At 33.5% G+C, this 18,513-nt stretch overlaps 1 protein-coding gene across 1 annotated transcript; it reads right to left on the reverse strand.

The window, feature by feature from the left end:
* Positions 1-321: 321 nt before the first annotated feature.
* LOC138333764 (acetylserotonin O-methyltransferase-like) lies at positions 322-13,828 on the reverse strand. The gene is made up of 7 exons (XM_069282336.1): positions 13,621-13,828; positions 12,238-12,409; positions 6,456-6,596; positions 5,789-6,205; positions 4,498-4,638; positions 3,868-3,990; positions 322-3,512 (listed from the first exon to the last, which is right to left on the reverse strand). Exons 1-7 carry the CDS (start codon positions 13,711-13,713, stop codon positions 3,289-3,291), a joined length of 1,311 nt encoding a protein of 436 aa, XP_069138437.1. The 5' UTR covers positions 13,714-13,828; the 3' UTR covers positions 322-3,288.
* Between the last annotated feature and the right edge of the window lie 4,685 nt (positions 13,829-18,513).

Consider the following 18,513-nt stretch of genomic DNA (forward strand, 5'->3'; position numbering starts at 1 on the left):
GTGTACGATTTAGGAATAGAAATGACATTTTAATTTACAAATTTAATTATAACTCTAAAGTGTACAGATGGACAACGCATTGCAAAATATATTTCTATTGATTTCACATACCAATTTTGCATTTTCTACACGTCCATATGTGAATAATGAAAATTAGAACTATTTATATAGCGAAAACAAATATTTATACTTTAAAATGTAACTCGATAAGCATTGATAGACAACCCATTATTTCTTAACGACTTTCTATACCAATCTTGTCGCTTTGTCCCATTGCGTCTGATTTGTCCTGCAATCGAAATGACAAAAAAAACAAATACATACTCTTTGTGAAATTTATTATTTGTAGAGAAAAAAAGTCTTCATAGTATAAATAATAGAAAGAACATAGTAATGATGCTAACAAAGGTACAAAGACATAATTAATTAATAAACTAATTAGGATATCTGACATTAAATTTTAACCAATATCCACTTTATGCATTGTATTAAAATAATTGTATTTCTATAATTTATTTCACTGCTGATGAATCTCATACTTGTTCCCTTTAAAAGCAAAATCTATTTTTGGATCTACTATGTATTCTGTTGAAATTCGTAAAAAAGAATGGTCCTAATCTTTCACTTCGCATTTAACCATTAAATCTCTAACTGATGTTTAATTTTAATCTGTTACAATGAAAACCTTCAAGCATTTTGAATATTTAATCATTTTGTGTTCAGCTGAAAATTTGATCCTTTTTTAAAGATGATTATTTAAAGAATACATGAAATCGCTCAAAACATTCCTCTTTATAGAACTTTTTATTGTTTAAAGCAAGATTTTATTAAGAATTTATAGGATATTACGTATAAAATGTCCTCACAAAGAGGGAACGATTCATTTAAAAGAACTAAAGTCACGTAATATCGCTGTCATCTGAACAATTAAGATTGAAATTAATGTGCGAGGTAACGTGGTTTATTAAAGAAATTCTTAGTAAAAGTCCCTGGGATTTAGTAAATTTTTGTGTCATTCCTCAACTCAGTACCTAATGAGGTAGAAAATTTATTGTTCTATCGTTCGTATAATTTTAATATATTTTTTTTTTCAATTTTTTTTTCACGATCTTATTTTATCAAAACAAAACGCATTGGTCGTCAGGCATTCGAAACATTGTATAAACGAATCGAATAAATCTCTTCTGTATAGGCTGCTGTTAGGGATTTGGTCAACAATGTATTTGTCATTTTAAAGCACTTAAGTCAGACTTGTTATTTTTGTAAAGCACATGAGAGAAATAAAATGTTATAAGTAATATTTTTCATAGAAAACGTTAATTTATCACATTAAATGAAAAATAATAAACAAATTTTGTAATAGTATTAATGCCTCAGCCTTATCAATGGATTATTATCATTGTAAATATAAACATGTGATGAAGCATATGGTGCTTAATAAACAAAATCTTCCACCGGCATATCTACTCAATAATCTTAACTGAAATGATGAGTAATTTTAGTATCTTTTTATCTTTAGGTTCTTGGTTTGTAAAAAAACACCATTATGCATATACATTGTACAACACAATTACCACGTATCACACTAACAAATACACTACATTTGTTATACTGAGTTAGCAATATATGGAACAGGTAATACTCTTATGTCATTACTTTTTGCGCATACTTTTTTCACAGGATATTAATGACTTTTTCCTTTAAATACAGATAATTCTGTCTCATCTACCGACGAAATAGCATGCACCGAATGGTTTACAAATTTTAACAAAAAGCTTAAATGATAATGGTTTACAAGTTGTAAATTTTAGATAACGTGTTTGCGAAATAACCATTAGATATATTTAGTACCTAAAAACTAGTTATAGTACTAATAATTTATAATTTCTCCTTTGCAATCGAGCTTGCATTAAATGATAATTTCCTAAAGTTCTTAATACCTTACTTTTAAAATATCAGTTCATAGTTAATTCGTTATAGAGTTTTCTTGCAAAGGTCTGTAAGATATTTTATATATTTCCTTTTCTGAGACTCTAAACCCGATTATAAGGTTTCTGTTTTAAAACTATCATAATAGTAACTTATTTCATTTTACACAAAAATAAACGTTTAGTTAAACAGGTGTACTGTAAAAAAACAGTACGTATATTACCTTGTTGTAAATGCATTCGTTCACAAAACAATAGCAGATTGATAATCTTATACGTGAATATAAATTCTACAAATATTAATTAGGGATACAAGTACTCCATATCTCTGTATCGTTTGTTAAATTAAAGGCACGTTATGTCTAAGTGGAAAGAACTAAGAGTAACCAGAGAAAACCACCGATCTATATCGATACTCGTTCAACAAAGTAGGTCTCAAAAGCTATCAGTCGAGGGCAAGTGGTTAAGTTCACATCTATAATACTTTGTAAAGTGTATGTCTTCAGACTTATGGTTGCGTTAATTTTTGTATCACACTGGTACAAAAGAGACTTCTAAAGCAAACATCAATAGCTAATTAAAAATAACAAAAGATATCAATTGGTAATTAATACATGGATATTGGGTCACTTTATGTTATAATATCCGCATCCTTATAAAATATGAATTTATAATTATATAAAATAAAACTATATAATAATATAATATACAATTATATAATGATTTAATATAAAATTATATAATTATATAACATAAAACTATATAATGTTATAATATAAAATTATATAATGAAAATATTTTGAATCAATACCTAATAAATATGCTGTTATATAATTTGGACAGCTGGCCTAGGTATATGGCAAATCAATATCCATTTAATATAAAAACAATATATTTACCAGGTACATTCTTACATAGATACACATGTTAATATAGTGTTTATAACTAAAAAAAATACAATGTAAAAACATTTCTCTAACTCCGTTGTCAAATTGGTATTAAACATTGCACAAGAGTTTTCAATCACTAAAACTTTGTTTTTGGTCAGAACAAAGCTGCACTGTCATCCATCCTTGAAATGAAAAAAAATTCTGCAATCAATGAGATCCTGACAACATACCGTCTTTGCATATTACAGAGTTGCCTCCCTTGCGGGTATGTATTCATTGTGACGTCATCAGTTTGTGGGCAAAACTCAAGTCGTTGTCTTAGAAAAGAATGACGTTACGCTCGCAAATACATGACGTCACAATCTATACCTAACCACAAAGACCCATAACTCTGTAATACATGCAAATGCGGAATTGGTGTTCATTCACAGCTAATAGACGTGTGGTCAATGATATCTGCAGCGTAGTGTTCAAAATGGCTTCTTCATGAGCATTGCATCAAAATAGTTCGTTCCTTCCAAAGTCCTAACTTGGAAATTGATGAAACCATATTTGGCAAATATATTCTGATATTCTGTCGCTGTTCTTTCCTGGCCTTTTGACATGATTGTCATAAGCAGGTCGTTAGTGATTGCCATTTCTGGTCCATCTCTATCTTCATTAAGCACTTTTTCAAGGACAAGCATGCTACCACCTGTAAAGAAAATTTAACACACAAGATGATTTATTATAAGTGAGTTAATATAACAAAAAGAAATATGATATTTTTTTTTTAAATTGCTTCTCGTTTGGATAGTTTTAAATAATATTTCAAAAGATAACGATTGGGTTATTAATTTAATTATAAAAGTAAGCGGAATAACGTATAATTAGACAAAACTGCCTGAATGAAATAAATAGATATTAGGACCAGGCATTTCAGAGAAGTAAGCAACCTTTTAGTAACAATATGATATGAAAATAAAGTGATGACACACAACAACACAGATCAGAGTACTAAAAGATCCAACATCATTTTAAGAAATAATTAGATGTAACGAATATCTTACCAGCTGGCAAACTGGCGTAGACTTTTGTGAGTATTTGGTCGAGGGACTGTGAATTCCACATGTGGACGATGTGACTCAGGATATAAAGATCTCCTGAAGGGATGTCATCTTCTAAGAAATTTCCTGCAATCAAACACATATATACAAATATAATAACCGATATCCTGTATTTACATTGTCAACACTGTATATAGTTGATAAGACATTAGTGTTGCAATAGGTTGAGTTACGTAGGCGATAAAACCAGTATATTCCAAAGGTGCCTAAAACACGGAGTCCTTGACGCTACGTAAACATAGCAGATTTATTTGGCATTACTATTCAAATTTCAATTTTAATGGTGTAGTATCCAAAGTAATTAACAGTTAAACTTTAAGTTGTATGCATGCTTATTCCGTCTTTGCATAATACAGAGTTGCCTCCCTTGCGAGTAGGTATCCATAATGACGTAATGTTTTTGTGAGTACAATTCACGTTTCTCTGAAAAGTATGACGTAAGACTCGCAAAGTCATGACGTCACAATCATTACCTACCAAGGCAAGGGCAGATAACTCTGTAATATGCAAATACGGTATTTATGCACGTTAATGATTTTTACTACGTCTAATAAATGTTTTGATTATAACTACCTGATTTAAAGGAGACCCTGTCCTTGGTGCTAGCAGGCTGAAGTTTTTCTGCCATCTGTGAGACTTGTGGGAGATCAAATACCGTTATTTCCATATTTGGATACTCTCGCGAGAGTTCAAATGAGATTTGGCCTGATCCACCTGAAATTGGATAAAACAGTCGTTTCTAACAACAATTTTGATGACAGCTTAAAATGTATAGTGTATTGTAAATTGAAAAATAATATGCAAACTAATATTTATTAAATAATATTGTTTAATGATTGAATATTGTTTGTATGTTAGTGTATACCTTACACGTTTCTTGTGGTAAAATTAAATAAAAAATATTAATATTTTAGTAAAAAATAAAATGAATTAAATGAAATAAATACATGAAATAAAAAAACCTCATTGACCTTCTCGTGAAATATAAGATGTTTAAATTTAAGATACAAAATATTTCGTAAACAAACTGTTTATGTAAAAATCAAATATATACAGGACAATGACATGTGTTTTTAATAATAGATACAATCTATGACATAATACGCTGTGTATATATTAGTCTATTTAACAACACAAACAATAGTAGACCTGGTATCGTATAAACACGCGTGTTTATCGGGATTTTGTCACCTGCAATCACCAGACATCTTATGTTCGCTGTCTATGACGTCATAGTCGTCAGGTGATAGCTTATTTTACCTCTAACGCACTGTCATGCATGACCTTGGCTGATCTCGAATGGGCGGGGATTAGAACCACTAAATCATGCTTTTTATGTGTGTTCACAGTAAATATATCGTAGTAATGTTTTGGAATTATCAGTTTGTTATTCGGGGTTAAATACTAGGATGTAAATTCCAGATCGTAGTTTTTGATATTTCTTTTGTTGACGAGACAAAACAATCACCAAAGCTATGTCCTTGACATACAAAGCCAAATTATTTACCTACACTCAGTGCCAACGCATGAATCGCTACGTAAAGGCTTCTTTTCATAACACGTGAATAATCAATTATAGAAAAGCTATAAACATTCGTAAAGGGATAATACAATTATTATTTAGATATCAAAATAGATATGAGAACACAGTGAAGATCTGATCAACTGAATAGTATATTTTTATATTACTCTGTATGTTGTCAATCTTCATAATGGGATATATAACATACACGACATTTTAAAGCTACAAAGTTAAGCTTTTAATAGACATGAAAACCTCGACAGTTGATAAAAGTACACCCAAAAAAATTTTAATGAGTAAATTTAGGATAACATTTTTTGTTCTAGATTCAGGACTACCTACCTCCAAGGTCTACTGCTTCTCTGTGCGTGCTGAGGTCAAATGCTCGCGCCAGGGCAGTCGTGCATGGTCCTGAAAATCCATCATACGCGCTCATCATCTTCACATGCATCATGCCCGCCATGGCGTTATTGTCTATAAGAGGTTTTTTCTTCATGTCGATCGCGGAAGGTATGACACCTTCTGGCATCTTTGCAGGCATCATTTCAGGCATCACAGGCATACATGGCATAGCGTTTGGCATCACGTTGTTCATTTTTGGTAAGTTATTTGGCATTTTGTCAGGCATCTGTGGTTTTGTGTTGTTCTCTATGAGTTGGGGTTTAGTCAGAGCTTTTGGTTGCACTTTAGCTGATTCCGGTGGTAGTTTACCATTATCAGTTTCGATGTTGTTCTTGTTCATATCGAGATTTGGTTGACCTATAAATAAATCATAATAATAATAATAATAATACATACAGTTTAAGCATAAATGTTGTGTGAACATCATAACATAAGACCATGTAAACAAATCAAAATGCTTGCAGAGTGTTGACTGTCAAATTCTTTCGTGATATTGGATATGTAAGGTGTTTTTTTTTTCAACTTTTAATACCTTTTAAAATTATCTCGCTGAAAATATCTTATTATCAAATCGATATCCATTCCTTTTTCTGTGGCTAAAACTTACCAGCTTGGAGGAAAGTTGGGAATTTATCTAGTAACGGAAGAATGAAGCTACTCTCCATCATGGAAAGTCCTATCAGTGTTGGCTTCCGTGAACGTGTTAGGTATTTGGAGGTCCCTGGTGTGTTCTTATATGTGGATTGACCTGGAATCAAACCATTAGCATTATTACCAAAGTTTCTCGTTTATGTATGTACCATTTCTGGACAGTGGTACATCAAATTGCACTCACAATGTTTTGTGTATAGAATGATAAAAATTATTTCTTTCAAGGATGAAAATGTTTTGCCGTCAATTATTTGGTTCCAATAACAGTGGCAATTATCATATTTAGAATGCTAGGTTAGACACTTGCCCGAGTTTCTCTTTTACAAAAATACCCTTTCTAGATAGCAGTACTCCATATTTACCAAACTAACTGTAATATGCTCGCCGTTTTAACATTAACACGTTGTAGCAATGTAATGGGCATAGAATGTGATAAGTGCCAGTTGAGATTTGAAAATATTCAATACTGTTAAGTATGTGTTTCCAATAAAAGTGTCAGTTCTCAATTCTACAGTGCATAAAATGTGACTCTTGTGCAGCTTAACTTGATTTGGTCTACATTTCTATCAACTTTGACTTAAATGGAAGATAAATGACACCATTTCATTTCAAATATCTAAGTAATGAAGTATTTAGCTACAATTGCTACATGTGTTGATGTATCAGCTTTACAGAGTTGCAACAAATGAAGAATCGTCGAGGTTTATTCACCAGCAGTGGGTATTTTCAACAGTCGTGGCGTTTAAGGTATATTCAACAGTTGTGATGTTATAGGTGTATTCAACAGTCATGGTGCTTTAGATGTATTCAAAAGTCTTGATGTTTTTGGTATATTCAACAGTCGTAGTGCTTTAGGTGTATTCAACAGTCGTGATGTTTAGGTGTATTCAACAAACACAATGTCACAATAACCCTTGACATGATTACAAAAAGGTCCAATGTTAACACAGAATCATAGCAATGTTCGACCCATTTATTCCCTAACACGTAATGACCTACAAAGTTCTCCAGTAAAAGAATCGCATTGTCTAACTAAAGTCACTGGGTCAACACCGTTTACACGAGTAAATAACATGATGTTAGTACTATTTACGTATGGTTTAGGGCACAAAAATACCGTGATGGAAATGTGTAAACACATGTGATGATGTAACCTTAGCTATAGTATATATATTTGTTTATGGACAAACCGATGGAATTTCTCAAGTATGAATTTCAAATCAATTACATGTAATTATCCCATTATGCGTTGTAATTCACATCAATTTTGCATGAAATTAAATTTCGGACATTTTGAGTGGGAAAAATTCGCAAAAATTAACAACCGCGAACTCGTTTCAATTTCATGTGCAGTAAATCATATAACACTGTAAGTCATAATTTCAATTGCTGTGGAAAAAAGCTACCGCGAAAATAAATAATCATACAAGATCACTTGAAATAAAGTCATCGCGGAAATTATATAGCTTACAGTACGTTAACCTTCATCTCGGACAAAGCAGCAGTTGGACAGGATATTGAGACAATTACAATTCATCTGAATCGTATAATCGTCGTCTAGGTCAGGACTACCCCATTAAGAGACAAAGGCTGGAGACTTCAGCTGCATTTTTCAGACAGTGGTATGTTATTGTCTGGGTCACAGGTCACTGTCGCCACACAAGTCAGTCAAACGCTCTGCTATCTTTTCACGACAGAAGGAAATGCAAGGGTTGATAACGATGACCTGGGGGTCTCTCTAGCTAATTGAATAGCACACGGTTTCTACGATGACCTCATGGTCTGTGTGCAAGTCTCGTGGAATATCACATATTGTGCACGATGAACCGTTGGTCTCTTTCGAATTCTTCATGTGCTTGACACGTGTCAACTTCTGAAGTGTTTGCCAATAATCTTAGGTAGCGAATAAACACGGCCATTATGAATGGAATTTTATTCAGTACAATGTGACGTTGACGCAGTGTAAACGAATAGCATGGGTTATTGCATAAGCCTACCTTACAAGTCATGTACTTGTATCCAAATTTGTTATTCTTACATAAATTCTAGATAAGCAATAATAGAATTAAAAGATAGCAAACTGTCAATCTAAAATTAAACCTCGTTGCGTCAAGTTGAATAATTCGAACATTAATTCTAATTAAATATATTTGCTAGTCCCGATTATAATTTTCCATTTACATTCATGTTCATGTTCGCTTAATTCGATTAGGCTCCGCCGATAGTATGCTAACTTGGCTTCATTGTATTTAGAATAAAAGTATTGCGTCATTACTATGAACCTCTTAAAAGACAATGTCAAATCGGATATTGTTGGAGGAAGGAATGGAAATAAGAATATGCATTTCCATATTAAAACGTTCATCGGCTATAGAATGTTCCAATATATCATCATATGTCAATGAATTAACGTCAGTAAACACAACCACAGATTACCGTATCCGACCATATAAAAGTCCGTGTCCCTATAAGCACACCTTCCCCTTTTCATGCCTTAGTATCAATTGCCCTGACATAAAAAGACAAAAACTGTATATGCATGCAATAATTTTGTCTTATTAAGCTCTTTTTCGTTCGTTTTCAATTTTTAACGCCATGGGCGCTTATCGGATAGAATACGGTAATATAAATCTTTCATGCCTGGTCAGCAGGAGGTTTGCCGAGTGTTGACCGCCAAAATCTTTCATGAGGTTCGAGATCTCCCGTTTGATTATTTTCCACCGATAATAAAATAATGAAATTTCAGTTGATTCGGAGGATTTTCATAGCTTCGTTATCGCAAGGACTTTACCATGTGTCAAAATTAATCACGTCCTCGACAATGGTCATGTATTGTTGACATTACGTCATTGTCTAGTGCGCGCATGCGTGATGTCTTTTACCTGCCCCGATAAAAGACAGAGTTATCTTTTCACTAGCTACTGTGCGATAGCCCTGTTAGTATGGGAGAAAAATGCAGAGACTAATACACTGCACTGACACAGATTCTGGTGAAAGGTCGAAGCGGAAACAATTTGGAGATAGACTTTGTTTAGCGTAAATTTTATATGACATTATAAACCCGGTTATGGAGGAGCAAAACAAGCGGGTCAACATTTGTTGCTATCGACGACACCGTCTGCCTTTCCAGACGTGACACACATAATCATTCACCGTGACGAGCGGTAAATAGTTTGTTTTCGTAGTTAACCATCTGAGTGTCGTTTTACGAGTAAAGTTGATGTGCGTATTATCGGACTGTGTGTACTTTAGTTAAGGTAATCTAAAAACGATGAACTGTACATGTCAAACATAATGGTGTCACTACGATGTCTTGTTTAATCTGTCAAGTCGCTAGGATGACATTTTCGCGATTTCGCGATAAACTTATATCATAGCGAACATTTTATTTGTGAAATTATGTAGTAATTATCTATAATGAGATAGCAGAATTTACATTTTCGTGTTTTGGTTAAGGAATAAGATGTTTTGACCCACGGAAGATAGAGAGAAGATAAAAACGTTGCGTTAATTTACTCGTTTTAGAGACGCAGACGACTGGGGTATCTACTGTCGTCATCATTATGTGACTGAGCATGAAGAATGCTTCATTGAGATAGCACTTTAAAGTAGGTGTGAGTTCCTCTATCACAATAAGAAACAAAGCGATATAGACGTCTCCAAAAATACACTTGCATTATTTCATATGCATGACGAATGCAACATAGACTTTGAAATGCACGTACTAGTAGCTGTTATTAAGTAGGCTGATACAGAAATAAAACTAACCCAATTAATCCCCTGTCAGTGTGTCTCATAATCATGAATACAAATCCAAAATGTAATTTTATCTTTCATAGAAGTCTGTTACACATTTGTGGTCCGACAAAGCCAAACGTCAGCATCTACTCTGATATGTAATCAATTACAAGAAAAAAACTTGATTTTGTTGTGCATTACGTTTAAGCTACCTCAGAAATTTCTTAACAAATCTATGTGTGGTTAACAGTGTAATAAAACAATGAATAAAATTGTTTAGTCATGAATATGGTTTGGGATAGGTAGCTGTCGAATTTGGGTCACGACTGTCTTCATCGGCAGTGATCTATGCCCCACTTGTCGACATAACCTTTATATAATTGCATATAATGGGATGGGATCACATAGGATCATACACAGACGACGCAGACAACACTCCCCCCCTCCCCCGATATATGATCTAGATTGTGGTCGGCATTCGATACACATGACCTAGCCACATCTGTATATTCAAGGTCACGGGCGGCTGGTAAAAATCGTCAGCGCAAGCATCATCCCCGCCCGACATTGTTTATTGTTGTCAAACCCGTTATAAGTGGAAGCCATGCGTACTATTTATATCAAATACCACCCAGCTTCATAGCCGACGGTTTTACAACGACAGTGAATTTTAAAATCAATTTCTTTTCATGAGTGGTTTGAAACAGCCTTGTGAAAGTCAACAATAACAACAACACAAAAAGGATGTTATGATTTTTCATTTTCATTCATGAAATTACTTCATCATTGACGTCTGTCGCTGTTATTTATGCATTTATTATGTACATTATAATGAGGTAAGATGTCATTGCAAGTCTGCAAAGCGTAAACCCCACAAAGTGTAGGCGGTGATAGCAGAGGAAATAAAATATGTCAACTAAAGATTCAAATGATATAACTAAAACGCATAAATTACAGCACGCGTAAACATGTTTTTCAAAATATAAATATTTCCATTGTTTATTTACTGCAGATAAAATTTATTATCAACATTGCTAGAAATGTCAAGTCATCATGTTTATCACTAATACATGGTACAAAAAATGCTGTTATTAAAAGAATATTCTAATTCTACACCCTAAATCATGTTGCTTTAGTATGAAACTTAGCAAAAAGTATTTTGTTTACATCGCGCAATGTTTGAATTTGAATTACTACGTGCATTTGCAACTGTTATTTTTGTCTTTGTTATACTGGGGAGTATAACAAGCAGAAATACAGATAATTACTTGCGTCTTGACAAAATAGATCATTTCCCCTTCTGAGTGTGATGTGTATATGTGTTCAATCATTAATAATTATTCAATGATATTATACTGAAAAAACTTCATATTATTCGACATAAAATAGCATCGAGATACACAAACAGAAACCACTTTTTAAATTCAGAATTGTACTGATATAACAACGATTAAAAGTAAACATATTGGTGACATTTTTTCTTAATTTGGAGAAATATTATTTGAGGTGTCACCATTATACTGAATAAACGTTCAGTTTGTTGACAGACTGGTTGAAAAAAAAATATTTTTAATTAGAAAGGTTCATACAATAGATTATAAGGTGTTAACATCCACCTGTTAAAATGCACCTACTCGATGACAGTTGAAACTTTATTTTGCCAGTAAGTAATATATTCTGAAGATGAGGCATCGGCAGTACAATAACAACTGTGGAACCCACTAGTACCAAAATAAGTACTATACATCAACAGTCATTTTCTAAACAAAGTGGCGTAATTCAAAATATTTCATGGAAACAATCAATGTTTACATCAGACTTGCAGTTAACAATTATATAATTTTTATGTCATGAAAAACATCCAATTACAAACATAACCAAAAACACTGAGTATGACAAAAATATTTTCACATCATATATTTGTTTACTATTTAGATTTGATTGTTCACACAACACTTTCTGTCATTTTGAAATTAATATTTGTTTATAAAAGCTCTTACCTTTGTTGGTGATATGTTTCTCGAGGAGTTTGAAGCTAACCAATGTATCGAGTAGTTTTACGGTAAGTTTTGGTTCATAATTATGCTTCTTGGCAAACACATCTGCAGTGCAGGGTTCCCCGTGAGATTCTAGATTATCAAACACACCCGCCTCCAAACATTGTTGCATAATCTGCAAAGAGATTAATAAATTATATGCACATTAACCTGTTTTCTCAACCTATTGTTTCAAAACTGATATGCACTGGAAAAGCAAAATAGACAATTTTCAGTGTGCAATATACGTCTGAGAGGTAGCGTTCAAAATATATAGATATAAATCGTTTTATTTTTATACCGTTTTCAGGAAATTAATGAACAAAAATTAAGTAAACATATAAAACAATAGCAAAAACAATACGAAGGCTATTGGATATATCATCTAATTCTATTTCATTTTTAATGTATCGTAATAATATATTTTTAGAATAAATGATATCCTATTGTCTTAATACAAATAAATACAAAGAAAAGAGGTTACCAAACAAAGTGCATTGTAACAAGATATAAATACAGTATGCATCGTCTCATGTAGTTGACAAGAAATTAGGTATGTGTCATTCACAGTTTCAGGAAATAATACAATAATGTAATCCTAGGTGATATGAGATCATTCGATTTTTATCATCAATATTTACTCTACTTAAAACGTGTCATAAATTTTTATCCCACAAGTGTTACGATGGTACATATACAACTACCTACCTTTTCAACTGTGTACTCTTACGATACAATGTTTTGATAATGTTTTGATACTAAGGGCGATTCGTGATCTTCCCCGCTGGTAGAATGAGTGCAAGTTAAACTTCAGCATACACATATCTACATGGAAGTCTTTGATGTTTAATAGTTAATGCCCGCACATAAAAAACTTCGCATAAGATTACCTTACTTTTGCTCATTGCTATATAATACATTTGGCTTTTTCTTCAGCAATTAATTCCGAACTTGAAATAAAATGTTTTTGTAATTTAGTGTATTTTCGTCGTGCAGTTTTGCACTTGTAGCAATTTATTAGATAAGTTTTAGGTCATTTGGTTTAAAAGATATTAAGTTCATACTGGTAATTTGATAAAGTAAAAATATCTATACTTTGCAAAAATATCTTCTCTGATATTTCGTTAAAAAGAATTTAGACGCTACATAATTACTTAAACTTTTGTTTAACTTGAGTTAGGTATACCAAGAATTGTTGAATCATGACTTGGAAATAACTATACAGCTATAATTAGCACTTTACAATTTCAAACTACATTTCAAAGATGAAAATGACATTACTGTATGACATCTGTACTGTATTTGCATCAAAACATTGAAAAATAAGTGTAAACAAAAAAAACCTACCTTGTAGCGTGTTGCGCCGGCGATAATATCAACAATGACATTAGCTGCTTGGTCCGATTGCAGCATATCTGTGTTAAAACATGGTGAATCCATTTTAGTTGAATTGGAAAAACTTAAGAATTTATATGTCAGATTCTGTTTAGATGTTTTGTCCGGCCGTGGTTAGCTTCTGAATCGCCGGTAAAGTCTGACAGCTGATCCCCAGCTGATCGGGCCTTTTTATATTACCACAACCGAAAGTAGGTCGACGGCGAGAAACCGTACCGCTTCACCCACATAGCAGCCAATCCGCTCTCAGGACGCATTCATTCACAGACGAGATTTTATTGTTTGATTTAATATATGTATGTCTCATTTGCATATTTTTGCGGTTATCCGTGTGTATATTTTTACCTATCAGGTCGCACGCAACGAGCGATGTCAGTCAGCGAAATGACAAACCGCTCAGGTATTGTAGTTACACATAGCGGACACCGCCTCTAAAGTCAGAATAAAAATCCGGTCATTCTCTATTAACATACATATTGAAAAGGCGGTGAGTCAAGGTCGAAGCAGTTGAGGGTGTATCCCGTATAACCTTCAATAGCCATAGCTGACCGGTAGGCAATCAGCTGATTGTACGAGTGTAAACAGAGCGTGTGTATAGATAGATATACTGAATACTACACATACTTTTGATAATAGAAACATTGCATAGTATTGATTGTTTGTGTATTGTTTTGTTTATCTGTTTTCTTTTTTAATTTTTTCTTCTTTGTTTTTGAATTTTCGACATGCCCATGGAATGTTATAAATTTTATCAAGTCAATAAACAAGCAAATAGCAGTTGAAATGTTTTTATGACTTAGACCCTGATGTTAGTGTGTATTGATGTAGGATAGCTTGTGATGTATACTGGAAATCGCTGCAGTGAGTGATTGACCTATCTATATGCTTATAATGAAATATATGTTTCATTTTTATTTTCAATTCGTCACGTTGCGTTGTTATTTTTCTCTCTTTGTGTGTATTTTGCCTATTTTCCGAATGCTCTGATTTGTTTACATTGCATAAGTATACGTCATGAATAGAAAGCACAACTTTAATCATAGTTACATTGGTGGCTTTGTTTATGTGTATCATACATGTTAATGTAAAACTGTGTAAATGAAGTTATTTCATAAAAGGACGTTCTGACAGATTTATAAGATGACGTCACACGACATAATTCGTACTCTACAATTACACTTTTGAAATTGACAACATGTTTTAATTAATCATAATGACGTCATACTTAATAAGAACAAGCAAAAAAGCAATATTATATTAATGATATTTGAGAAATACTGTCATGTTTCTTTCACATAAATTGCTTTTAGGAAACTTTATTTGTGTTGTGAATTACAATATGCAATACGAAAAATAGTTTGAGAGGTCGCAAGTTTTACATCGTCACCAGTAGCGGTGTATCGTGTCAGTATGCCAGGTGCACACATTTAGCTACAGAAGGTCACAATACTACACAATACACATGTTGGGAGACGTAGGCGTAGAATCAGAACTATTAATATGATTGTTAATCATTGATAAGGTAGCTCAATCCGTAGCGCATCCGCCTAGTGTTCGGAGTTATCGAGTATGAACCCCTGTCTGGACGTTGTAATGTTATAACTCCCTTCTTTCCTGTTGCAAAAATTGGCGAGCTTCCCAACCCCTGTTTCAAACTTTGGGAATGAATTTAGTTAGTTGAGGATTTATGAACTCTTGTGCGAAATAGTGACTTGATTGGGGCGGAGAAATGGGGGAATGTAGCGGAATTTGACTGACATGGAAGCTGAATCAGTAGAGTATATGGCTAGTGTTCGGAGCTCCTTGGTTCAAACTCAGTTCTGGCCGCTACATCTTTGTTCTCTCCTTTGCAATATTGGCTAGCTTGCCAACCCATGTTTCAAGTATTTGCAGTATGTTTAGCAGGGGATATTCGAATTCTTGTGAGTTATTTTGACTTTTGGGCGAAAACTTTAGAAAAGAAGAGAGGAATGTAGCGGAATTGGACTAGGTACATTGTCGGTGACCAGTTAGCTCAATCGGTAAGCATCCAGCTTGTGTTCGGATGTCTCAGGTTCGAAACACCGGTCTGGCGGCTTCATTTTCTCGTTTCCTCTTATATTTACAAGAGCAACACAAAATACTTGATACATAGAAAGAAATGCTTACTATGCAGTCGTTATTTAGAAGATTTATAGGCATATCATGCTATCTTATCATGGGATGTGTTTGTAAATAGAAATATATAATACAATCTGTTTAAAATGGAAGTCTTTATGTAGCTGGAGATTATGTAGGCGAGTATTGGATTGTAGAACCTAGGTGCTAAATTGTATAGCCCGATAAAAATTTTAATTCTATGTTTTGTGAAATGAATATAAAGACGAATGCTTAAAGTCTTCCTAAACAAGTGAAAATGAAGTCTATCTGGTAATAAATGACATCCATGTAAAACATCTTTAGAAGGGATGTTCCATCTTGTGAAACATGTCGTCTTTGATATACGATTTCCCTGTTTGACCCCAGCATCTTTAAAGCAGAAGCACTTTATAAAAACAGTTCAACTATACGTGTCATCAATATAGATCAATATAGATGCCAGAGCCTTCTAGAGGTTTAGACCCATGTACATGTAATAGTGTATACAAGCAGAAATAGAGGCTGGTCATTACATTTATGCGCCATAAGTACAGTCACGCCTACTCTCCAATCAACTAAATTGCTAACACGATGGAGTAAAGTCGGGATACAGTAGAGAGAAATCTTCGCTTTACGGCGGTCAATTCTTTGCAACTTTCAACATGGGGTTCATATTACAAATCTAGAGGTAGAGTGACGATATGTCGGAACACTCGGTCACCACGGAAACATCTTAAATACTCAGTCACCATGGAAACATCTTAAATACTCGGTCACTATGTAAACATCGTAAATACTCGGTCATTATGAAAACATTAAATACTGGTCAACATGAAAACATCTTAAATACTCAGTCACCATGGAAACATCTTCAACATTGGAACATCTTAAATACTCGGTCACCACGGGAACATTTAAATACTCGGTCACCATGGAAACAGCATAAATACTAGGTCACAATGGAAACATCTCAAATACTCGGTCACCATGTAAACATCCAAATATTCAGTCACCTATGGAAAAACTTATAATACTCGGTCACCATGGAGACATTTTAAATACTCGGTCACCATGGAAACATCTTTAATACTCGGTCATCATGGCAACATATTGAATACTCGGTCACCATGGAGACATCTTTAATCCTCGGTCACTATGGAAACATCTTCAATACTAGGTCACAATGGAAACACCTTAAATACTTTGTCACCATGGAAACATCTTCAATACTCGGTCACCATAGAAACATCTTCAATACTCGGTCACCATGGAAACATGTTAAATACTCGGTCACCATGGAAACATCTTAAATACTCGGTCCCTATTGAAACATCTTACATACTCGGTCACCATAGAAACATCTTCAATACTCGGTCACCATGGAAACATCTTCAATACTCGGTCACCATGGAAACATCTTTAATACTCGGTCACCATGGAAACATCTTAAATACTCGGTCTCTATGGAAACATTTTAAATACTCAATCACCATCAACCCTCGGAAACCAAGTGTCTAAACTCTATTCCTCGACCGCAACGTAGTGAGTGTTGATTACGTAAATAATCTACGATGGATCACCCATAAGAACATCTTAAACACTTGGTCATCATGAGAGCATTTTAATCACTCGGTTACCATGGAAACATCTAAAAAACTCAGTCACCATGGGGACATCTTAAACAGTCGGTCACCATGGCCCTGCACGATTAAATAGGTCATTCTTTTAAGTTATAGTTACACGACAAGTGTTCCATTCTGTAGATAAGTAAGTTATTCTGTACTTTTAGCACATTCATTAAACATGTTGTCATTCAATTTTGGCACCTCATTTGAATACCGGTTGTTTATTTGTAAATACGTGCATAGATTAATTGATAATGCATTCAAAAAGCACGTTCCCTAGCATGCGTATCAAGTCGTTTAAGTTTTCGTTTAGTTATTAAGTTTAAAACGTTATGCAAGATACTCGTTATAGATAGAATAGTATTTAAATAGCTGTAACCTTCAAAGAGTGCAAAGCATTAAGGAAAAAAATAAAAATACCCTTAGAAAGGTTTTCTATTTTCTTTTACACTTATCAAAAGAATGATTAAATGTTTACATGGAGATTTGGAATACTAAAAATAAGTATTTCCGCCTGTCTCTGTTACATAATAGTTGATACATAAAGATGTTATCAGAAATTGTAATTAATTTGAGTAAATATAGACAATCAACAGTGATCATGCATACTTATGATGTCTATTTGGTCGTTTGTGATGTTGATATGAAACTAAATGGGATGTTTCCCATTTTCCTTACCAATCAAAAACGATTATATTAATGATAGCCATTATTGAACATTAATGAACTTTGTATAACTCATTTTGTCGAAAACACACCAAACAAACAGAAACAAAACAAAAACACATTATGTAACGCGAAGAAAATCGCTATAACTAAACCCATTTACGATCAAATTCATATGATGATATCGCCAATTTATTTCTATTTATACCTAGGTATATGAATACAAATCGAAAACGACATTTAAGATAAGAATGTTTACACAAATAAAATAACGCTGCTGGTCGATAAAGATAGATATTTGAACTACTACCAGATTTCAAGTTTAAGAACCCGGATGTACTCAACTACCTACCGTATTTCGGTCAACGCCACACTACTCTCTGCTTCACGTGAACATATCATCTGGGCACGTGCAACCAGTCAAAGTCACAAAAAC

This window comes from Argopecten irradians, chromosome 10 (genome assembly GCF_041381155.1).
Source record: "Argopecten irradians isolate NY chromosome 10, Ai_NY, whole genome shotgun sequence".
NCBI classification, from domain to species: Eukaryota; Metazoa; Mollusca; class Bivalvia; order Pectinida; family Pectinidae; genus Argopecten; species Argopecten irradians.

What these genes read in the sequence shown, in the direction of transcription:
- LOC138333764 (XM_069282336.1), bottom strand. Translation starts at nt 13,713, where the DNA reads ATGGATTCACCATGTTTTAACACAGATATGCTGCAATCGGACCAAGCA. An exon ending in GAAACATATCACCAACAAAG is followed by an intron (nt 6,597 to 12,237) that starts GTAAGAGCTTTT and finishes GTTTGATTCCAG; the next exon opens with GTCAATCCACATATAAGAAC. An exon ending in CTACGCCAGTTTGCCAGCTG is followed by an intron (nt 3,513 to 3,867) that starts GTAAGATATTCG and finishes TTTTCTTTACAG; the next exon opens with GTGGTAGCATGCTTGTCCTT.